At 37.4% G+C, this 16877-nt stretch overlaps 2 protein-coding genes across 10 annotated transcripts in view; both read right to left on the reverse strand.

Annotated features, from left to right (window-relative positions):
- nfasca (neurofascin homolog (chicken) a) overlaps nt 1-1383 on the reverse strand; it is a 240939-nt gene extending 239556 nt beyond the window's left edge. The window contains exon 1 of the mRNA XM_062049733.1: nt 1312-1383. The gene's annotated coding sequence lies outside the window, so the exon portion shown is untranslated. The remainder of the gene's footprint in view (nt 1-1311) is intronic.
- A 1282-nt stretch (nt 1384-2665) lies between these two features.
- Nucleotides 2666-16459, reverse strand: zc3h11a (zinc finger CCCH-type containing 11A). Of its 9 annotated transcripts, none has more exons than XM_062049981.1 (18): nt 16363-16459; nt 15970-16031; nt 15066-15142; nt 14809-14943; nt 13334-13453; nt 10635-10758; nt 10377-10559; nt 10202-10258; nt 9965-10126; nt 9284-9361; nt 9115-9213; nt 8933-8995; nt 8348-8809; nt 6080-6141; nt 5540-5996; nt 5301-5467; nt 3623-3783; nt 2666-3543 (listed from the first exon to the last, which is right to left on the reverse strand). In XM_062049981.1, exons 4-18 carry the CDS (start codon nt 14860-14862, stop codon nt 3348-3350), a joined length of 2445 nt encoding a protein of 814 aa, XP_061905965.1. In that variant the 5' UTR covers nt 14863-14943; nt 15066-15142; nt 15970-16031; nt 16363-16459; the 3' UTR covers nt 2666-3347. The 9 variants fall into 9 exon arrangements, with proteins under 9 accessions (XP_061905965.1, XP_061906007.1, XP_061905990.1 ...); XM_062050023.1 differs by having other exon boundaries at nt 15974-16031; nt 16363-16458; XM_062050006.1 differs by having other exon boundaries at nt 15066-15153; nt 16363-16458.
- Between the last annotated feature and the right edge of the window lie 418 nt (nt 16460-16877).

The raw sequence follows: 16877 nt of genomic DNA on the forward strand, positions 1-16877 counted from the left end.
ATATATATATATTGAAATATATATATATATATATATATATATTGAAATATATATATATATCTTCATATATCCATATTTTGTGTTACTTATTAATTTTCATAGTCATATTACATATAGCTAATGTTCCATATTGTACTCTTTGCTTTTCTAATCATCTCATGACAAAGTGCTTGCACTGGGGATGGCCTTGGGGTGGAAGGCAGAGAGAAGGAATCCTCCTTGCTTTCCTGCAGCCCAACTCTAGATAAGAAGCACAATGAGCATGTGTTTGAGGTGAGACAAGTGAGGGCGGGGGGAGATATTGAAGAGGAGAGTGCATTCCGGGATGTTTTCAGATCAACTTGGGCTACGCATTTGTATGTGTTGTTCGAGGCTGGTCTCTATTCTCAAATATTTGACAATAAATTACAAAATACCTATACTGTGCTTGGTGGTACCTTTGAGATCAGTTTATATGTCATCTAAGGAACTTGGGACTGACCAGCGTTTTACATCCCACTTGGAGGAACATCTGGTCAAACGCAACAATATATATATATATATATATATATGGCAGTACTGTAAGTAGTAAGGATGAAATATAAATAAATATATACTTCATCCTTACTACTTATGGTACTTCAACATATCAAATACTAATACATACTTCATCCTTACTATACTTATGTATGTCATATACTAAGAATAAATATTTCATACCCCTTACTTCAAAATGTCAAGAAAATATGCGTACTTCAACATAAAACATACTAAGAATATATACTTCATACTTACTCCAATGCCAAATACCAAGTACTGTATCCTTATGTCAACATATCAAATACTATATAAAATATACAGTAACTAATCCTTATACTTACTTCAATATGTCAAATAATAAGACTATATACTTCATCCTTACTACTTCAACATGTCAAATACAAGTAGGATATAGCCTTATCTGACACACACACACACACAATGATGCAACAACACACACTTGGTGTGTATGAGACAGGAAGGTGACACGATGGTATCAACAACATCAAGCTATGTTTGAGTATGTTAATATAACATGAATGTTTGAGTATGAAAATTGAGAATTAATGTTTGATATGTGAATATTGAATGTTATAAATGATGCATGTTAGAGTTTGCGCACAGCAGCAAAAAGCGCTGCATCATCCAGAGGATGCGCGTGGGGTGGGGGTGGGGGTCGTGATGAGTCAACATGTCATTTTGCGCATCGTCACATCGTCATGTAAGCATCATAGTACTCAACACTACTATGCTACGCTATATCAAGTATAAAATACAAAGGTGTGTGTTTACCTGTGCTGGTCCGCGGGTCCTCTCCCCGTGGCTGCACCCCCACCTTCACTGACTGTCCACGGCTTTTACCGGAACTGACGACAACTACTTCCTGACACTGCGACGTGGGTTTTCGTCCTGTTGGACTTTGACATTTTATTTTTTCATTTTTCTAATTCTTCTTGTTTTAATCTTTTTTTAAACAATATATACATCCATCCATTTTCTAACGCTTGTCCCTCTATATATATCTGTAAAAAAAGGATGGATGATAAAAAAATTAAATTAAAATAAAAAAAATATATATATATACTGTATTTATTTTCGTTTTCCTTTTTATAATTCTACTTGCTTTTTTAATGTTATTTTTCTCTTTTTTCTTCCTTTCCCCCCTGCACTGCAAGTGCACGTGACCAAGAGATGACGTCAACACACGTAACGTTCCAGCAGGTATACACGTTTATCTTCATTATATAAACATATTCATAGGCGTATACACGATGAAAAGTGCATTTCAAGTCTGTACCTACAACCTTTGTTTCATTAAAAGTACTGCCTTTATGTTTTGTTCACACAGTACCTTCTGCTTTATTTAATGTACCTACTACATTTGTTTCATTAAAAGTGTACCTTTGTTTATTGAAAAGGACCTTCCAACTTTTAAATTTAATTTAACTTAGCTTCTTCATGTGTGTTTTATTTAAAATATATCAAATACCTTTGTTTCATTTAAAGTATCTACAACCCTGCTTTATTTAAAGTACCGGTACCTACCACCATATTGTTTTACTGAAAGTACCAAATACCTTAATGTTTTATAGAAAGTATACCTACTACCTTTTGTTAAAAGTACCCACAACATTCACGATTTTATTGAACATACCTACTACCTCATGGTACTGAGGTAGTACCTACTACATTTAGGTTTTATTGAAAGCACCTACTACTTTTGATTTATTTAAAGTATACCTACTAACCTAATGTTTTATTAAAATTATACCTACAACTGTTGCTTAATTGAAAGTATCTACTACCTTTGTTTAATTAAAAGTACCTACATTTGTTTTGATTAAAAGTACCTACTACCTTTGTTTTATTATAAGTATACCTACTACCTTTGTTTTATTGGAAAGTACCTACTACCTTCAGGTTTTGTTTAAAGTATACCTACTAGCTTTATGTTTACTTGAAAGTAGACCTACTACCTTTGTTTTTAATAAAAGTAGCTACTACCTTTGTGTTTTTGTTGAAAATACCTACTAACTTTGTTTCACTGAAAGTATTACCTCACAGGTTTCTTTTGAAAGTAGTTGCAATTCAAACAGTAAAAATTGAATCCTACTAGTTGTAAAATACACCACAGACACGTAGAAAATGAAAGTGGCAGCTAAAATACTTTATTTACAATACTTTGGTCACTTTAAACAGTGAGCGTGTGGAAAACTAAGACAATTCAAAGCAATATTTGTGTAAGCATGAAAAACAACAAAAACTGCCTTGCTGAAATGTTTTGCAGTACTGTAATCCATCCAAGTGCTTTTTAAATAAGACCCACTGAATAAAACTGTTGCAAATAGTTAAAAGTAAAAAAAACAGACGACTTATCAAGTCATGACTAAAGTGAGGGATTTTAACAAAGTTTTCTACAAAGTCGTAAGAAGTTTAGGTTTAAGAATCACGTTTGAAAACCAAAGCAAAAGTAATTGTAGCATTTTGTTGTACTACTTTTACTATTGCATACATAGTACACACTTTCGGATGACATTTGGCTAATGTTTAAAAATGTTCAGCGTGGCCCAAAAAAGACTGTTCGTATTAAAGAAACAACGTTCTCATCAAATGATACCCTTTAGGATGGCAGTGAATATTAAAGCTGTATTGGTGTATTAAAGAGGCTAGAACAATATGCTAAACTATCTGAACAAGACATCTTAGCTTTGTGTATGTCTTAACATTTCATTTATTTTATTTTTTTTTACAATATGCTGAGGGCCAATAGAAAACCAGCATTGAGCTGCGTTGCACTGGGAGGGAGGATATTTACATGACAAGAGCCCTCAGCTGTCAATCATGTCTGACAGTTCCTGCAGGAGATCGTCCTCCCCAATGCCGGGGTCCATGTCTCCTTCCAGATGATCGTCCGTGAATTCATTGATGAGGTCCTCAAACTCATCCACAGCCGACGTTGAATTGCGCGATGCGGCCACGCTCTGTCGACGAGACTTACTTTGAGGCGCAGCCTTCGGCACGGAGCTGCATGACGTCAGATGCTTGTTAGAACTTCAAAAGCAGGTGAATACAATTGCTAGTACTGATTATTAATTATTAGTACCTGTGGGCGGGAGGAGTCCGTGTAGTAGCGGCAAGACTGTCTTTTGCAGCAGGAATGTTGTGCTGATCCTCACTGGAGCTGCAGCTGGACTCCAACAAGGTGCTGAGAATACACGACATCGGAGACGACAGCTCAACTTCTTCGCTGGAGTTTGACGACACCTATGATGCAAAAATAAACACATGATCAAACACACAAACAGTTATTAATAGAGCTGCTGTGCGTTACAAATCATTCACATTCTCCGCCGCCCTACGAAGAAGAAAACATTTTCGCGCCCCCTCACCGTCACTCTCCACCATTACTGTAAATAGTATAATTTGTCTATAAAATTGTTATAACTACACCTCTGCATAATATTGTATCATTATTAACATGAAAGGAAACAAAAAAAAGGAAATAAATATACTGATAGGTCAACTTACAACAAATAGCTTTATGAAAATGTTTTTCATCTAGACTTTTAGTTATTTTGAGAATTACAGTACATCAATATGCCTGAAATGCAAAAAAATTGTAATCTTATCTAAAATAAGAAACATTTTTGACCGGCTTGAACCATTTGATAATGATTTTTTTTTTTTAATAAACCCAATAAATAATACATTCATATTTATTAGCAACATTAACTCAGGAGTGAAATATACAAAACACTTAAACCTAAAAAACTAATAATTAATAAAACAATCTGTTCTGATTTTAAGAGAATCATGGAGTGCGTTTCACAGTGCACAGCTTTGAAGCATGATACTCCCCCCCTCCCTCCCTCCCTCCCTCACATGGCCTGTCAATTTAGAGTCTTCAATTAAAATTTGAAAATAAATGCCATATTGAAAGTACTGTAATACTTCTAATTGTAACCACTAACCATATCCATGACATAAGAATCACTTATAGCAGCTGGGGTTACATCCATGTGACATTACTGACACATACTGACCAATCAGTGTACTACATATCACAATCTAGCTCTTTAAAAACAAAAAATGCCAAGCCAAAAGTACTTCTACACTGAAATCTTTTAATTATTTTTTTAAACAACTAAAATAAATACACACTGTAAGAAAGCCCACTATTTTGTATCTTATGTGTTTCTTATGCTTCACTGAGAGCGTGCTCTAATGGGCATTGTGGCATCATACTCTTTTCAATGGTCCTTGGATGCACTACAAAAACACCTCTGTGTCATATTTCTCTGAGGATAGAACAATCATCCTGTGCTAGGAGAGCACAGCTTGTAGGTTCAGTGTGCACAATAGAAGACCATAGTTGCTCAGACAGTTATGTGTTTATACAAGTTTAGATTGGGGGTATATTGTTTCTTAATGGGGGAAAATATTATTGTCTCTTGTATTTATGTTAACATTTCAGCTAGCGCCAGTCAGTGAGTTTATCAGTGCAGTGAACCAATTTTGGTTTTTAGATATTTTTTAATCTAAAACGCTAACACCAATTGTCGAGAGTTTTACCGCGGTTATCATTAATACGTTAATCGTCACATCTATATACATGTTTAAAACGTAACAGATCTGATTTGACTATGAAAAGCCTTAGAAAGGATGTGACAGTATTAGCACAAGGTGAAAAAAAAACATGGTTCAATGTAATTACTTAGGCCAAATAATTTTGTCATGTGAACTGTAATAGTTCAAACTCAACAAGAAAAAGAGAAACTGACCTGCAAAGTTACAGGCTGCTGCGGTGGTTGGTCCAGAAGTATAGATGCACTGTTAAGAGGTTTAACTGCAGCGACAGCAGAGCGCTCCGCTGCCTTCCTTTTCTTGCCTGCTTGCACATGCAGTAAAGGCTGCATGACAGATGGCTTCACATTCAGTTTAGGCCTCACTGCAAAACAAGTAACATTTTGTTGATGCACAATGAACCTTGTCAAAGCAAGTAGAGCAAGTCCTAAAGTACCTTTAGTGTTTGTGTTGCGTGTTTTATCAGGCGCTGGACTCCGCAGTCTATCTGGAATCGGTAAACCTGAGGTGTTTTCTTGGATGTTGTTGGAGCTGCTGTGACTTGGTGAGTGAGGGTCTTCCTGAAGGGGTGTGGTACTCTGCCTCGCAGGAACTAAACTCGCAGCCGTGTTGTTTCTGGATTTGACTGTTTTCAACTTTTCAACACGGACGTTCTGAATGGGTGGGACCTTGTCAGCATCCAAAGTGGACATATGGGGTGGCGAATGACTGACTTTGGTCACAATCTTCCTTTTGAGGGGACACACCAACGGTTTGGGTGCAGGCTCTGTCTCAGAGGCAGCGTTGGCCTGCTGGCAGCTGGAAACCTGCTTAGCCATTTCCTGCTTGCGGAGATGTTTTTCTCGCATGATCTCCTCAAAGGTTTTCACATTGACATCTTTTTTGGAGAGGGTCTACAAAGTCACAGGCAAATTCATACCAGCACAATTAAGAGATGAAAGAGAGCAAAGGATGAACATACATTCACAGCTCTTACCTCTGCAGCAGATCTTAATGTTGTCTTATTCGCTTCAACACTCTTGTCTGTCGTGTCTTCACCTGCAGAGAAGCATTCATGGTAATTTTACTATCATAAAATATTACACGTTCAGGTTTATTATAACTAGTAAACATGACACATTAATGTTCATTATTATTAATATCAATTCATCCATCCATTTTCTTGTTGGAGCCTATCCCAGGTGATTTGGGGCGAGAGGCGTGACACACCCTAGACTGGTTGCCAGCTAATCACAGAGCAAAGATAGACAATCAATCGTTCATACTCACATTCATACCCAATGACAATTTAGAGTCTTAAATTAACCCAATCCTTATCAAAACGTGGGGCGGAGTGCTCCTGAGTAAACGTTGATGATCAATTTGAATTTATTATTATTTATTGAGTTTATTTAATTTTAATTGTATTTTTCCAATATCAAATGGTTCAAGCCTGTCCAAAAAAAAGGGGTGAGGGTAAAATATTTTCTTCTTCCTGGGAGTGTAACAGAAAATAATTGAGAAGCATTGAATTAACCTGGCAATGGGGGGGGGTATTAAGTCAGCCACAAGTTATCCCACTTAAAATGATGACATTGTTGTAATTTTATCATAGGCACACTTCAACTGAGAGACATAATGTGAACAAAATTCCAAGGAATCAGATTGTAGGATTTTTAAGAATGTATTTGCAAATCATGGTGGAAAATAATAATTTAGTCAATAAAAGTTCAACTCAATATTTTGAATATATTACTGCCAACAACCTTTGTTGGCAGTGACAGATGTCAAACCTTGTTTCCTGTAGGTATTCACCAGGTTTGGCCCATTCTTCCATGCAGATCTCTAGAGGAGTGATGTTTTGGGGCTACACAGATTTTCCACTCCCTCCACAGATTTTCTACTGGGTTGAGGTCTGGGAACTGGCTTGGCCTCTACAGGACGTTGAAATGCTTTCTTACGGAACCACTCCTTTGTTGCCCATGCAGTGTGTTTGAAATCATTGTCATGTTGGAAGACCCAGCTACGTCTCATCTTCAATGCGCTTGCCGATAGGTTTTTCCTCAAAATCTCACAAAACATGGTCCCATTCATTTTTCGCTTAACACAAATCAGTCGTCCTGTCCCCTCTGCAGAAAAAAGCCCCAAAGCATTTAAACCCCCATGCTTCACAGTGGGGCTGGTGTACCTGGGATGAAACTCACCATTCTTCTTTCTCCAAACACAAGTTGGGTTTTTACCAATTTTTAAAATTTTGGTCTCCCAATCCTACTCCGGATCCTTCACATGGTCACAGGCAAACTCTATACAGGCCTGAACATGTGCTGGCTTAAGCATGGGGACACCCGTCTTGCACTGCAGAATTTGATTCCCTGTCAATGTTGTGTGTTACTAATGGTACCTTTGTTACTTGGTCCCAGCTCTCTGCTGGTCATTCACCAGGTCCCCCTGTGTAATTCTGGGATTTTTGCTCACCATTCTCGAGCCCCAGATCAAGGGAGATTATCAATGACCTTCTATGTCTTACATTTTCTAATAACTGCTCCCACAGTTGATTTATTCACACCAAGCTGCTTGCCTATGGTAATTTCACTCATCCAAGCCTTGTGCAGATATCTACAATTTAGTTCCTGGTGCCCTTTAACAGCTCTTAAGTCTTGGCCATGGTGGGGTTTGGAGTCTGACTGTCTGAGGCTGTGGTCAAGTATCTATTATGCAGAAAAGTTCAAATGGGTGCCATTAATACAGGTAACAAGTGGAGGACAGAAGAGCTTCTCAGAGAAGTAGTTACAGGTCTCTGAGAGCCAGAAATCTTGCTTGTTTGTAGGAGACCAAGTACTTATTTTCCACCATGATTTGCAAATAAACTCTTTGAAAATCCTACAATGTGATTGATTTCCCGAAATTCTTACACATTCTGTCTCTCACAGTAAAATTGTTCCAATGATGAAAATTACAGATCTCTGAGAACTGGCTTAATCGATGGCTGACTAAATACCCCCCACTGTGTATATATATGAATTATATATATATTTTTACAAATATAATGTATATATTATACATTAATACTTATTCATTAAATATATATATATATATAATTATGTATATATAATATAGAAATATAACATTTATATTATACAATAATCGTCATTAGTACAATAATAATATATATTGATTATACATTAGTTATATAATGACTGTTCAAAATTATACTGTGTTATTAGGAATTGTAGTTGTAGTGCATCTATTGAAAAGAAGATCTTACTCTGAGAAGCCAGTTTGTTTTTTGGCAGCAAAGTCAGCTTCTTCTCTTCCTCCAGATTCAAACTCTTAACTCGATGGTCTTGAATTCGGGCTGCCTTCTCCCTGCGCAGCTCCTCCAAGGTCTTCACTCTAACTTCCCATGTTTTTGTGGCAGCAGATATGGGTTCGGCTACTTCCGACACTCTGTCGCCCCCAGCTGTTTGCTTTAAGTGCTGCTGATCTGCTTTTCTTTTCTTGGGGTGGAGGGTGTCACAAACGTTTTTGCTGTTGTCGACAGTAATTACTCTTTTTACAGCCTTGGAGGATTGTGTGGGGACTGTCTTGGTTTTAATCCCTTCTGCATTTACAGGAGGACAGTTGTTCTGCCTCTGAGACTTTGATGCCTTTTCCAGTCTTATTTCTTCCAGAGTTTTAATACGAATCTGCTGAGTTGTGCTCTTTGATTCCGCGCTGCCCTCATCTGCTGAGAAAGAAGCATTAATACAAAAAATGAACAGGACAAACAATATAGAAGCAAAGACAACAATATAATGTACATTGTTTGTTTTTTTTTTTTTTGTTTAAACAAACATGTTAGCATTTATACCTGTTTGACTGACTGCAATGGGTCCAGAAGGTAATGTGAGTCTCTCCTTTATCGACCTCAGAGCTGATGAGAAACATAAGTAAATTCACATTTCAAACAGAAATTAGGCCTCATGTATAACCAACACCAGTGTGAACAATACACACCAGTTTATAAGCTTGGTTTGATTAAAAAATGCTTACCTTTCGGAGAGGGTATTTGTGCCTCTTCTTCATTGACAAATCGACCCAAACGCTCTGCTAGACTGTTTTTCAGTGGAACAACCTCTCCACCTTTTACACCTTGACACGGAACAAGTCATTAGATTCTGCACTAGCACAATGACCACTTTTCCATGTTGTCAATATTTACAAGTGCTGGGGATTTGTTTCCCAAGTCTGTCAGCTATGTTGCCTCTTCGTCTGAAGCCTTCTTCAAAAAGCAGCTTTGCTGAGAACATAAATCAACGGTGAGTTTCGTTTGACAATTTAGCAATAGAAACTTCATGATCCAAGTAATTTTCTTCCTTTTTAACAGTGTCATGCATTTCCTATGTGAATGGCCATTTATTGAGCTTTGTCCATTCTAGCAGATTATAAAACACATTGTATTTTACATTATCTATTTGTTTTCTCCAAGAATACATTTTTGGATTAAAAACGTGAAACAACTATAATTGATATGAGTATTATTTTTGATACTGTTGCTTATACTAATTTTTGGTTTTCCTTTTTTTAAGTATTGTATTTGTAGGTCTTCTCAATTGCTTTGTAAATTTCTATCGTAAGTATTGTGAAACTGGGATTATAGCTGTGAGTGGCTCTAATTTCTTTAATTATATTGATTAACAATATATTTTAGGCCCACACGTATAAGCCATGTGTCAGCAGCCAAGAAGAGCTTTTGTAACCAACAACCTGTTTCGAAAAGGCTTTACTATAATTTATATGGCAAATAATATACTATAAAGTAAAAATGACACCACCTAGTGCCAGCTGGTTGCAATATTTGCATTTGAAGAACTTGTAAGAAAAATATTGTGCTTATGTTTACCGTCATTAGATGTGTTAAAGGTGGCCGGAAAAGTTTGGATATTTTCCTTCTCGCCGTTGACAGCACTCTGAAGGGGAGGTATTGTTCGATTCATGCTGGCTTTAAGGGCCCTTCTCAGCCGTATCTCCTCCAGGGTGCTCACTCCAAAGTTGTGCAATTCATCTATAAAAAAAACCAAAAAAACATAATGCTACAATCACAGTCATTCCAAAAGGGGGACTTACAGTCACCACTCACCAGACTTGGGTCGCTTCCTTGGGGATGGGACACCGTCTCCCTCTTCTGAGAATTGGTCTGGAAACATCAGTAGTCAGGACACATGAAAAAGTTACATAAACAGTATTTCCTCTCTTACAATGGCCTAGCTGAAGCACACTGCACTGAAACACGGTCCAAGTCAAACAAATGTTACCGTCTTCATCCTCGTCATCATCGGCTGGATTAATCACCACTGGGGGATGGGTAGGGCTGGGAACTGGTTCTTGGCTTTCTGTTTTCATGACTCCTCTCAACTGGAGATTAGCTGCAGTGGGAAGAGGAGTGGCTTGTAGGGGGGGCGGCTCTTCATGCGGTTGTTCCTCAATCTCACTGTGACCTGGGATCATTTGACTCAGTATTGGTGACTTTCAGAGATGCAGTGCAAAGATAAAAAATGTGTGTATCCACTCACTTATGTCAGGTGGAATGACTACGCCAACAACATAGCGCGGTTTTTCATGGAAGAAAGCGCAGTGAGGTTTCTGGCAGCCGGCTGGATGTTTCTCCCAATAACACGGTATTTCCTTACGCTTTTTCTGTTTGGATGAAAGACATTTGGAACATGTAATAATATACATACTTGTCTTCAACAGTCTACTTGCAGAAAGCTCACATTTAGTGAACTTTTTTCCCAGTTACTTAACCAAAAGATATGTTTTAAAGGCCTACTGAAACCCACTACTACCGACCACGCAGTCTGATAGTTTATATATCAATGATGAAATCTTAACATTGCAACACATGCCAATACGGCCGGGTTAACTTATAAAGTGCAATTTTAAATTTCCCGCTAAACTTCTGGTTGAAAACGTCTATGTATGATGACGTATGCGTGTGACGTCAGTAGTTAAACGGAAGTATTTGGACACCATTGAATCCAATACAAAAAAGCTCTGTTTTCATCTCAAAATTCCACAATATTCTGGACATCTGTGTTGGTGAATCTTTTGCAATTTGTTTAATGAACAATGAACACTGCAAAGAAAAAAGTTGTAGGTGGGATCGGTGTATTAGTGGCTGGCTGTAGCAACACAACCAGGAGGACTTTGACTTGGATAGCAGACGCGCTATCCGACGCTAGCCGCCGACCGCACGGATGATCGGGTGAAGTCCTTCGTCCTTCCGTCGATCGCTGGAACGCAGGTGAGCACGGGTGTTGATGAGCAGATGAGGGCTGGCTGGCGTAGGTGGATAGCTAATGTTTTTATCATAGCTCTGTGAGGTCCCGTTGCTAAGTTAGCTTCAATGGCGTCGTTAGCAACAGCATTGTTATGCTTCGCCAAGCTGGAAAGCATTAACCGTGTATGTACAGGTCCATGGTTTAATAGTATTGTTGATTTTCTGTCTATCCTTCCAGTCAGGGGTTTATTTCTTTTGTTTCTATCTGCATTTAAGCACGATGCTATCACGTTAGCTCCGTAGCTAAAGTGCTTCACCGATGTATTGTCATGGAGATAAAAGTCACTGTGAATGTCCATTTTGCGTTCTCGACTCTCATTTTCAGGAGGATATAGTATCCGAGGTGGTTTAAAATACAAATCCGTGATCCACAATAGAAAAAGGAGAGAGTGTGGAATCCAATGAGCCAGCTTGTACCTAAGTTACAGTTAGAGCGAAAAAAGATGCGTCCTGCACTGCACTCTAATCCTTCACTCTCACTTTCCTCATCCACAAATCTTTCATCCTGGCTCAAATTAAAGGGGTAATCGTCGCTTTCTCGGTCCGAATCGCTCTCGCTGCATTGTAAACAATGGGGAAATGTGAGGAGCCCTTCAGCCTGTGACGTCACGCTACTTCCGGTACAGGCAAGCTTTTTTTTTATCAGCGACCAAAAGTTGCGAACTTTATCGTCGATGTTCTCTACTAAATCCTTTCAGCAAAAATATGGCAATATCGCGAAATGATCAAGTATGACACATAGAATGGATCTGCTATCCCCGTTTAAATTTAAAAAATTCATTTCAGTAGGCCTTTAATAATCCACAAACGAACACCGAGTTTTGTGTCATGGCACTAAAGGAAAATTAGTCGATAGATGTTTGATCCACGTCCAATTAAAGGGGAACTGCTCTTTTTTTGGAATTTTGCCCATCGTTCACAATCATTATGACAACGGGTGTATTTAACAAAAAAAAAGCATTCTAACTCATAAACAAATGTAAATAAAAGTCAGTTTACAGCGGAGCCAATGGGAGGTCCTCTAATCCACCCATAAAACCCAATAAATAACAATCCAAAAACCACTAACAAAATAATCAATTTACATTTCGTGACTTGAACATTAACCAAGTATTAGTGATATAGTAATTTTAAGCGCTAACGCAGACACACTATTTTTAGCGGCGCTGTGATCAAGAGCTTGTGTGCCAATGTTGATGTGACCGATGGATGAGCTGCTTCCTCGTTTCCTTGCTCGTCAAACTTTATTCTAGATCATAAACCATGCCACTCACCTGGATAGTAGAAGGAGGATGTATTCCGACAAATTGGTACACTCTGACAGCTAATTTAGACTCGGCAATGGCGATAACGACACAAAATGACGCTTGGTTCCACCCCACCTTTCTTTGCAAGGATTATTTGTCATTCTTCATCTAAACGTAAATATATATAAAAACATCCTGGAATGACAGCAGAACTTGTACAATAAGTGATGTTTTATTATGTTTGTTGGCTCTCATGGTATTCAGTGAGTAGTAATCAGTGAGAAAAACAAACAAACGTTGTGATGCATTTTTTAAAGTAATACGCTGCACATGCTTAAAATTGATAAAATATGGAAATATTAAATGTTATTATAAATGTGCCTGTTACTACATACTTACATCATGTATATAAAACCCTAATGGGTGTGTCTGGATGTTTTTAAAGGGTTTTATAGGCAGAACAGAGCGGCTCCCATAGCCTCCATTGTAAACAGACTTTTGATCGCATTTATTTACTACTTAGAATGCATTTAAAAAAGATAGATCTGTTGTCATGTCTTTCATAATGATTGTGAACGATAGGCAAAATTCCAAAAAAAGTGCAGTTGCCCTTTACTAACGTGATACCAGATGTGAGTGTGCAAAGCTTACAGGAGTTACGTTTATGTTTGAAGCTGCTTCTTACTGTGATTTCCATATGGCGGAATTTGCAGACGTTTCGGAAGCAACGTCCCTCCTGCCAAAGATTACAGACGGTTTCGTTGCCCATCGCTGCATCACAGTGCCTGAAAGGGCAGTCATCTCCCTACAGGGCAATATTTAAAATGTCAGAATTCCACAAAACGTTGTTTTGTACGTAACTAATGACTTTGACATCACCACATTTTGTATAAAATGTTATTTTTTATATCTTACAATGAAATTGACTTGAAAATAGCAAAATTGTTATTTAACTGCTCATTACAGAGCCATCACAACAACAAATTTGTGACTGCTGATGAACAATTCCGTTATCTGTCAATATGGTTTCTAGCAGTGTTTTTTCTGTTTGTTTATTTAACGGTGTGTTGGCCCTCAAGGTGGGCAATACAACCTAATATTTTTATCGGGATATATATATATTACAGCCACCTGCGATAACGATATATCACAATACCGGTATATTATTTGGTATATTTAAATGGAAACATAAACATTTCAAAACAGATTGCAAAGGATCCTAATTTGGCTGTTGACATATGCAGTAACATCCATCCATCCATCCATTGTTTACCGCTTGTCCCTCTCGGAGTCGCGGGGGTGCTGGAGCATATCCCAGCTACACTCGGGCGAAACACAGATAGACCGACAACATTCATATTGCATCAATCCCGGTAGTATTTATTTCTCAAAGCTATATTAATCTACTCGTTAATTTACTGTTAACAGCTGGGTTATTTTATGTTATAACATGGTTCTACATACATGTTATATCTACATCTATGTTAAAATGTAATAAGCACATATTCTTCTGTTTGGATAATCTATATTAATTTGGGTCGATTCTACAAATGTGTCTATGTATCCAATACCAAATAGTTAGTTACAGGGGCAGCACTGATCACATCATTGTTGATACTGATACTTACAACTTTCAAGATCATTGAATGATTCAATTTTGGATCCCAATTATAAGACAAAAAAATACGATGGTGGTGTAACAATATCAATTACCTATTTTTTATTATTTCCTACTATTGGCTCTGATTTAAATCCTGTACTTTCCCCCCTAAAATCCTCCTATGTTCAGGGACTTGTTTCCTGAGTGTGTAACAAGAAAATGACAAAATTGATGGTGTTGATGGTAAAAAATATCGGCCCAACCACTGTGGTATCAACCTGATACTATACTACTTGGTATCGTTACTGTCGATATTTGTATCAATTTACTCACCAGTGTTTACATTCAAGAGCTGATTTATTATTGCGTTAACTTTGACAGACCTAGTTTTTACATTATTTTCTGTGAACTTTTAGAATCTGCACTGCACCCACATAATTTCCCTGTTTTGGGATAAATAAAACTGAATCTCTTCCTATTGTTTAATATTGCTGTGCTAAAAATGTGCAGTAAACTCTCAAGGGTTGAATCAGTTCAATCACATACATTACCGTACTTACTTTAGTGCAGGTAGAATAGTAAAAGAAATAGCAGTCGTCTCCATGGTTAGTCATAGTGAGGCTGGTGTGGGTCTTGATTGGTGTCTATTAGGTTAACAATGGATTCCTGGTTGTCTTTCTGGCCAACAGGACACCCTGCAATCAAGAGGTATGTTCGTTGTACAGCACGGGTCACATTTAAAGCTAATATCAAGACTTAGAAAGACATTACAGGAAATGTAAAGTTATTTGTCTTGCATTGCTCTGCTATAAATTACCTGAGGTGGCAATAGGTGTACACTTTCTTCCTCTTTGGCAGGTTGATGATGTGGTATCCTTGTTTCAGTATGAAGTCCTGGAGGAACACTTGATCCATGAGATAAGAGGAAAATGGGAAGGTGGGTCGCCCAGAGCCCTTATCTCTGTCAGACTGCTTAACATTACTGATGGTGTGTTCAAGTCCTTTTCCTTCATCTATTTATATTTAATTAAAAAGGGGAGTTGCAGCTTGGGGGGGTGGGGGGAGACTAAAACTCAGGTTTCAAAAAGGGCGCAAGTGTAGACTGGTGGGTGGAAAAAACAAATCTTCTTGGGCCAGCTTGAATTTTTGACACTTGGAAACATTTGATTGGCGATAGAGGGAACATGGGTATTTACAGCTGTTGACACCCAAAGCTGACAGGAAAAACATGTCTTCTGCTCATGTATTCTCAAAGACAGGTACGCTATCCGTATCCAGGGATCCCAGCAAAGGGCCAGAGGATGGATTTAAACCTACAAAAATCAATAAAAAAACACTCCCCATGGGACTGAAAGAGGTCGTTATTGCACAAATTGATTAAAGTAGATATATAGTACAACATGATGAAAATGTAATTCCTGTTATAAATCCCCACCTAGTATTGTAGTATCTAGGCACAATTACACATTTAGTTGAAGTAACTCAGAATATAGCTACAAAAGTACAGTTTTAAAAATAATTTAGCGGCAACATTGTAGGACTTGAAAATCAATCAAATTAAAGTGGACACATTTAAAAACTAATCTAAACATGCAAAACAATTAACCTTCAATGTCGGTGAGCAGTTTGAATCGACTAAGCGATGACTACAATAACATTAATATCCAAAAGGCAAGCTATTGAAACACATTAACAACAATTGTAGAAAGGGTAATTCTTACCTACTTGATGGGTTATTTCCAGACGCAGACTTTAATGGCGACGTGTATGTTGCAACAAAAAACTAAACAAAAAACACATAAGCGAATCTTGGCGCGGTTTAAAAGCCACCATTATTAGTCGAAATACAAATAAAAGGTAACCAAGATGAGCTAATCACAATGTATTTTTAAATCCTGGTTTTGTAACCACTATATGGCCAACATAATGCATAATATACAGTTTAAAAGGTTAGGAGAGGTGTAAAATATCGGAAACAGAGGCCTACGTTACGTACACGATTTCTTACCACCTTGACTTTTTATATATTGTACATTTACGAAAACAACGGCACCCAAATGCAGATTTACAGTAGAAACCACCAAACATAAAAGAAAGAAAATAGCGTGAATTACCAGTTTCCAGTTAGAAAAAGGGTTTCTGGGTTAATAGTGACCACAGTTGTTACCGCCGCGATCGGTCTCAGTCAAAATGGCGGCGATGGTGTTTTGCTGGTTAAAAAAAACAAAAAAAAACTTTATTTAACAGTTTTACCGGAAGACCCGATGAGTACATGCATCTAGATCTAGCAATTTGAAATACACACTGTATTTTTGAAAAACATTTGTTTTGTTTTGTATGTAATGTTTTATATGACAATGTTATTGAAATAAAAATGACAAAAAAGAAAACCATAGTAAGAGTGAGGGTGTGCACGCATGCACAGATATTAGTTAACAAAAAATATCATAGAATTGACGTCTAAAAGCGGACACTAATGTATATAGCTGCAGCAATTAAATACACCTAAAATTCATTTATAGTAAAAACGAAGAATGACAAAGAATTTTAATTATTAAAATTAAATTAATGTTTTAATGTTTGCAAAACATTTTTATTGAACTATATAATATATATGATTTGCAGTGCA

The sequence above is a fragment of the Entelurus aequoreus genome, linkage group LG01, assembly GCF_033978785.1.
Source record: "Entelurus aequoreus isolate RoL-2023_Sb linkage group LG01, RoL_Eaeq_v1.1, whole genome shotgun sequence".
NCBI lineage: Eukaryota > Metazoa > Chordata > Actinopteri > Syngnathiformes > Syngnathidae > Entelurus > Entelurus aequoreus.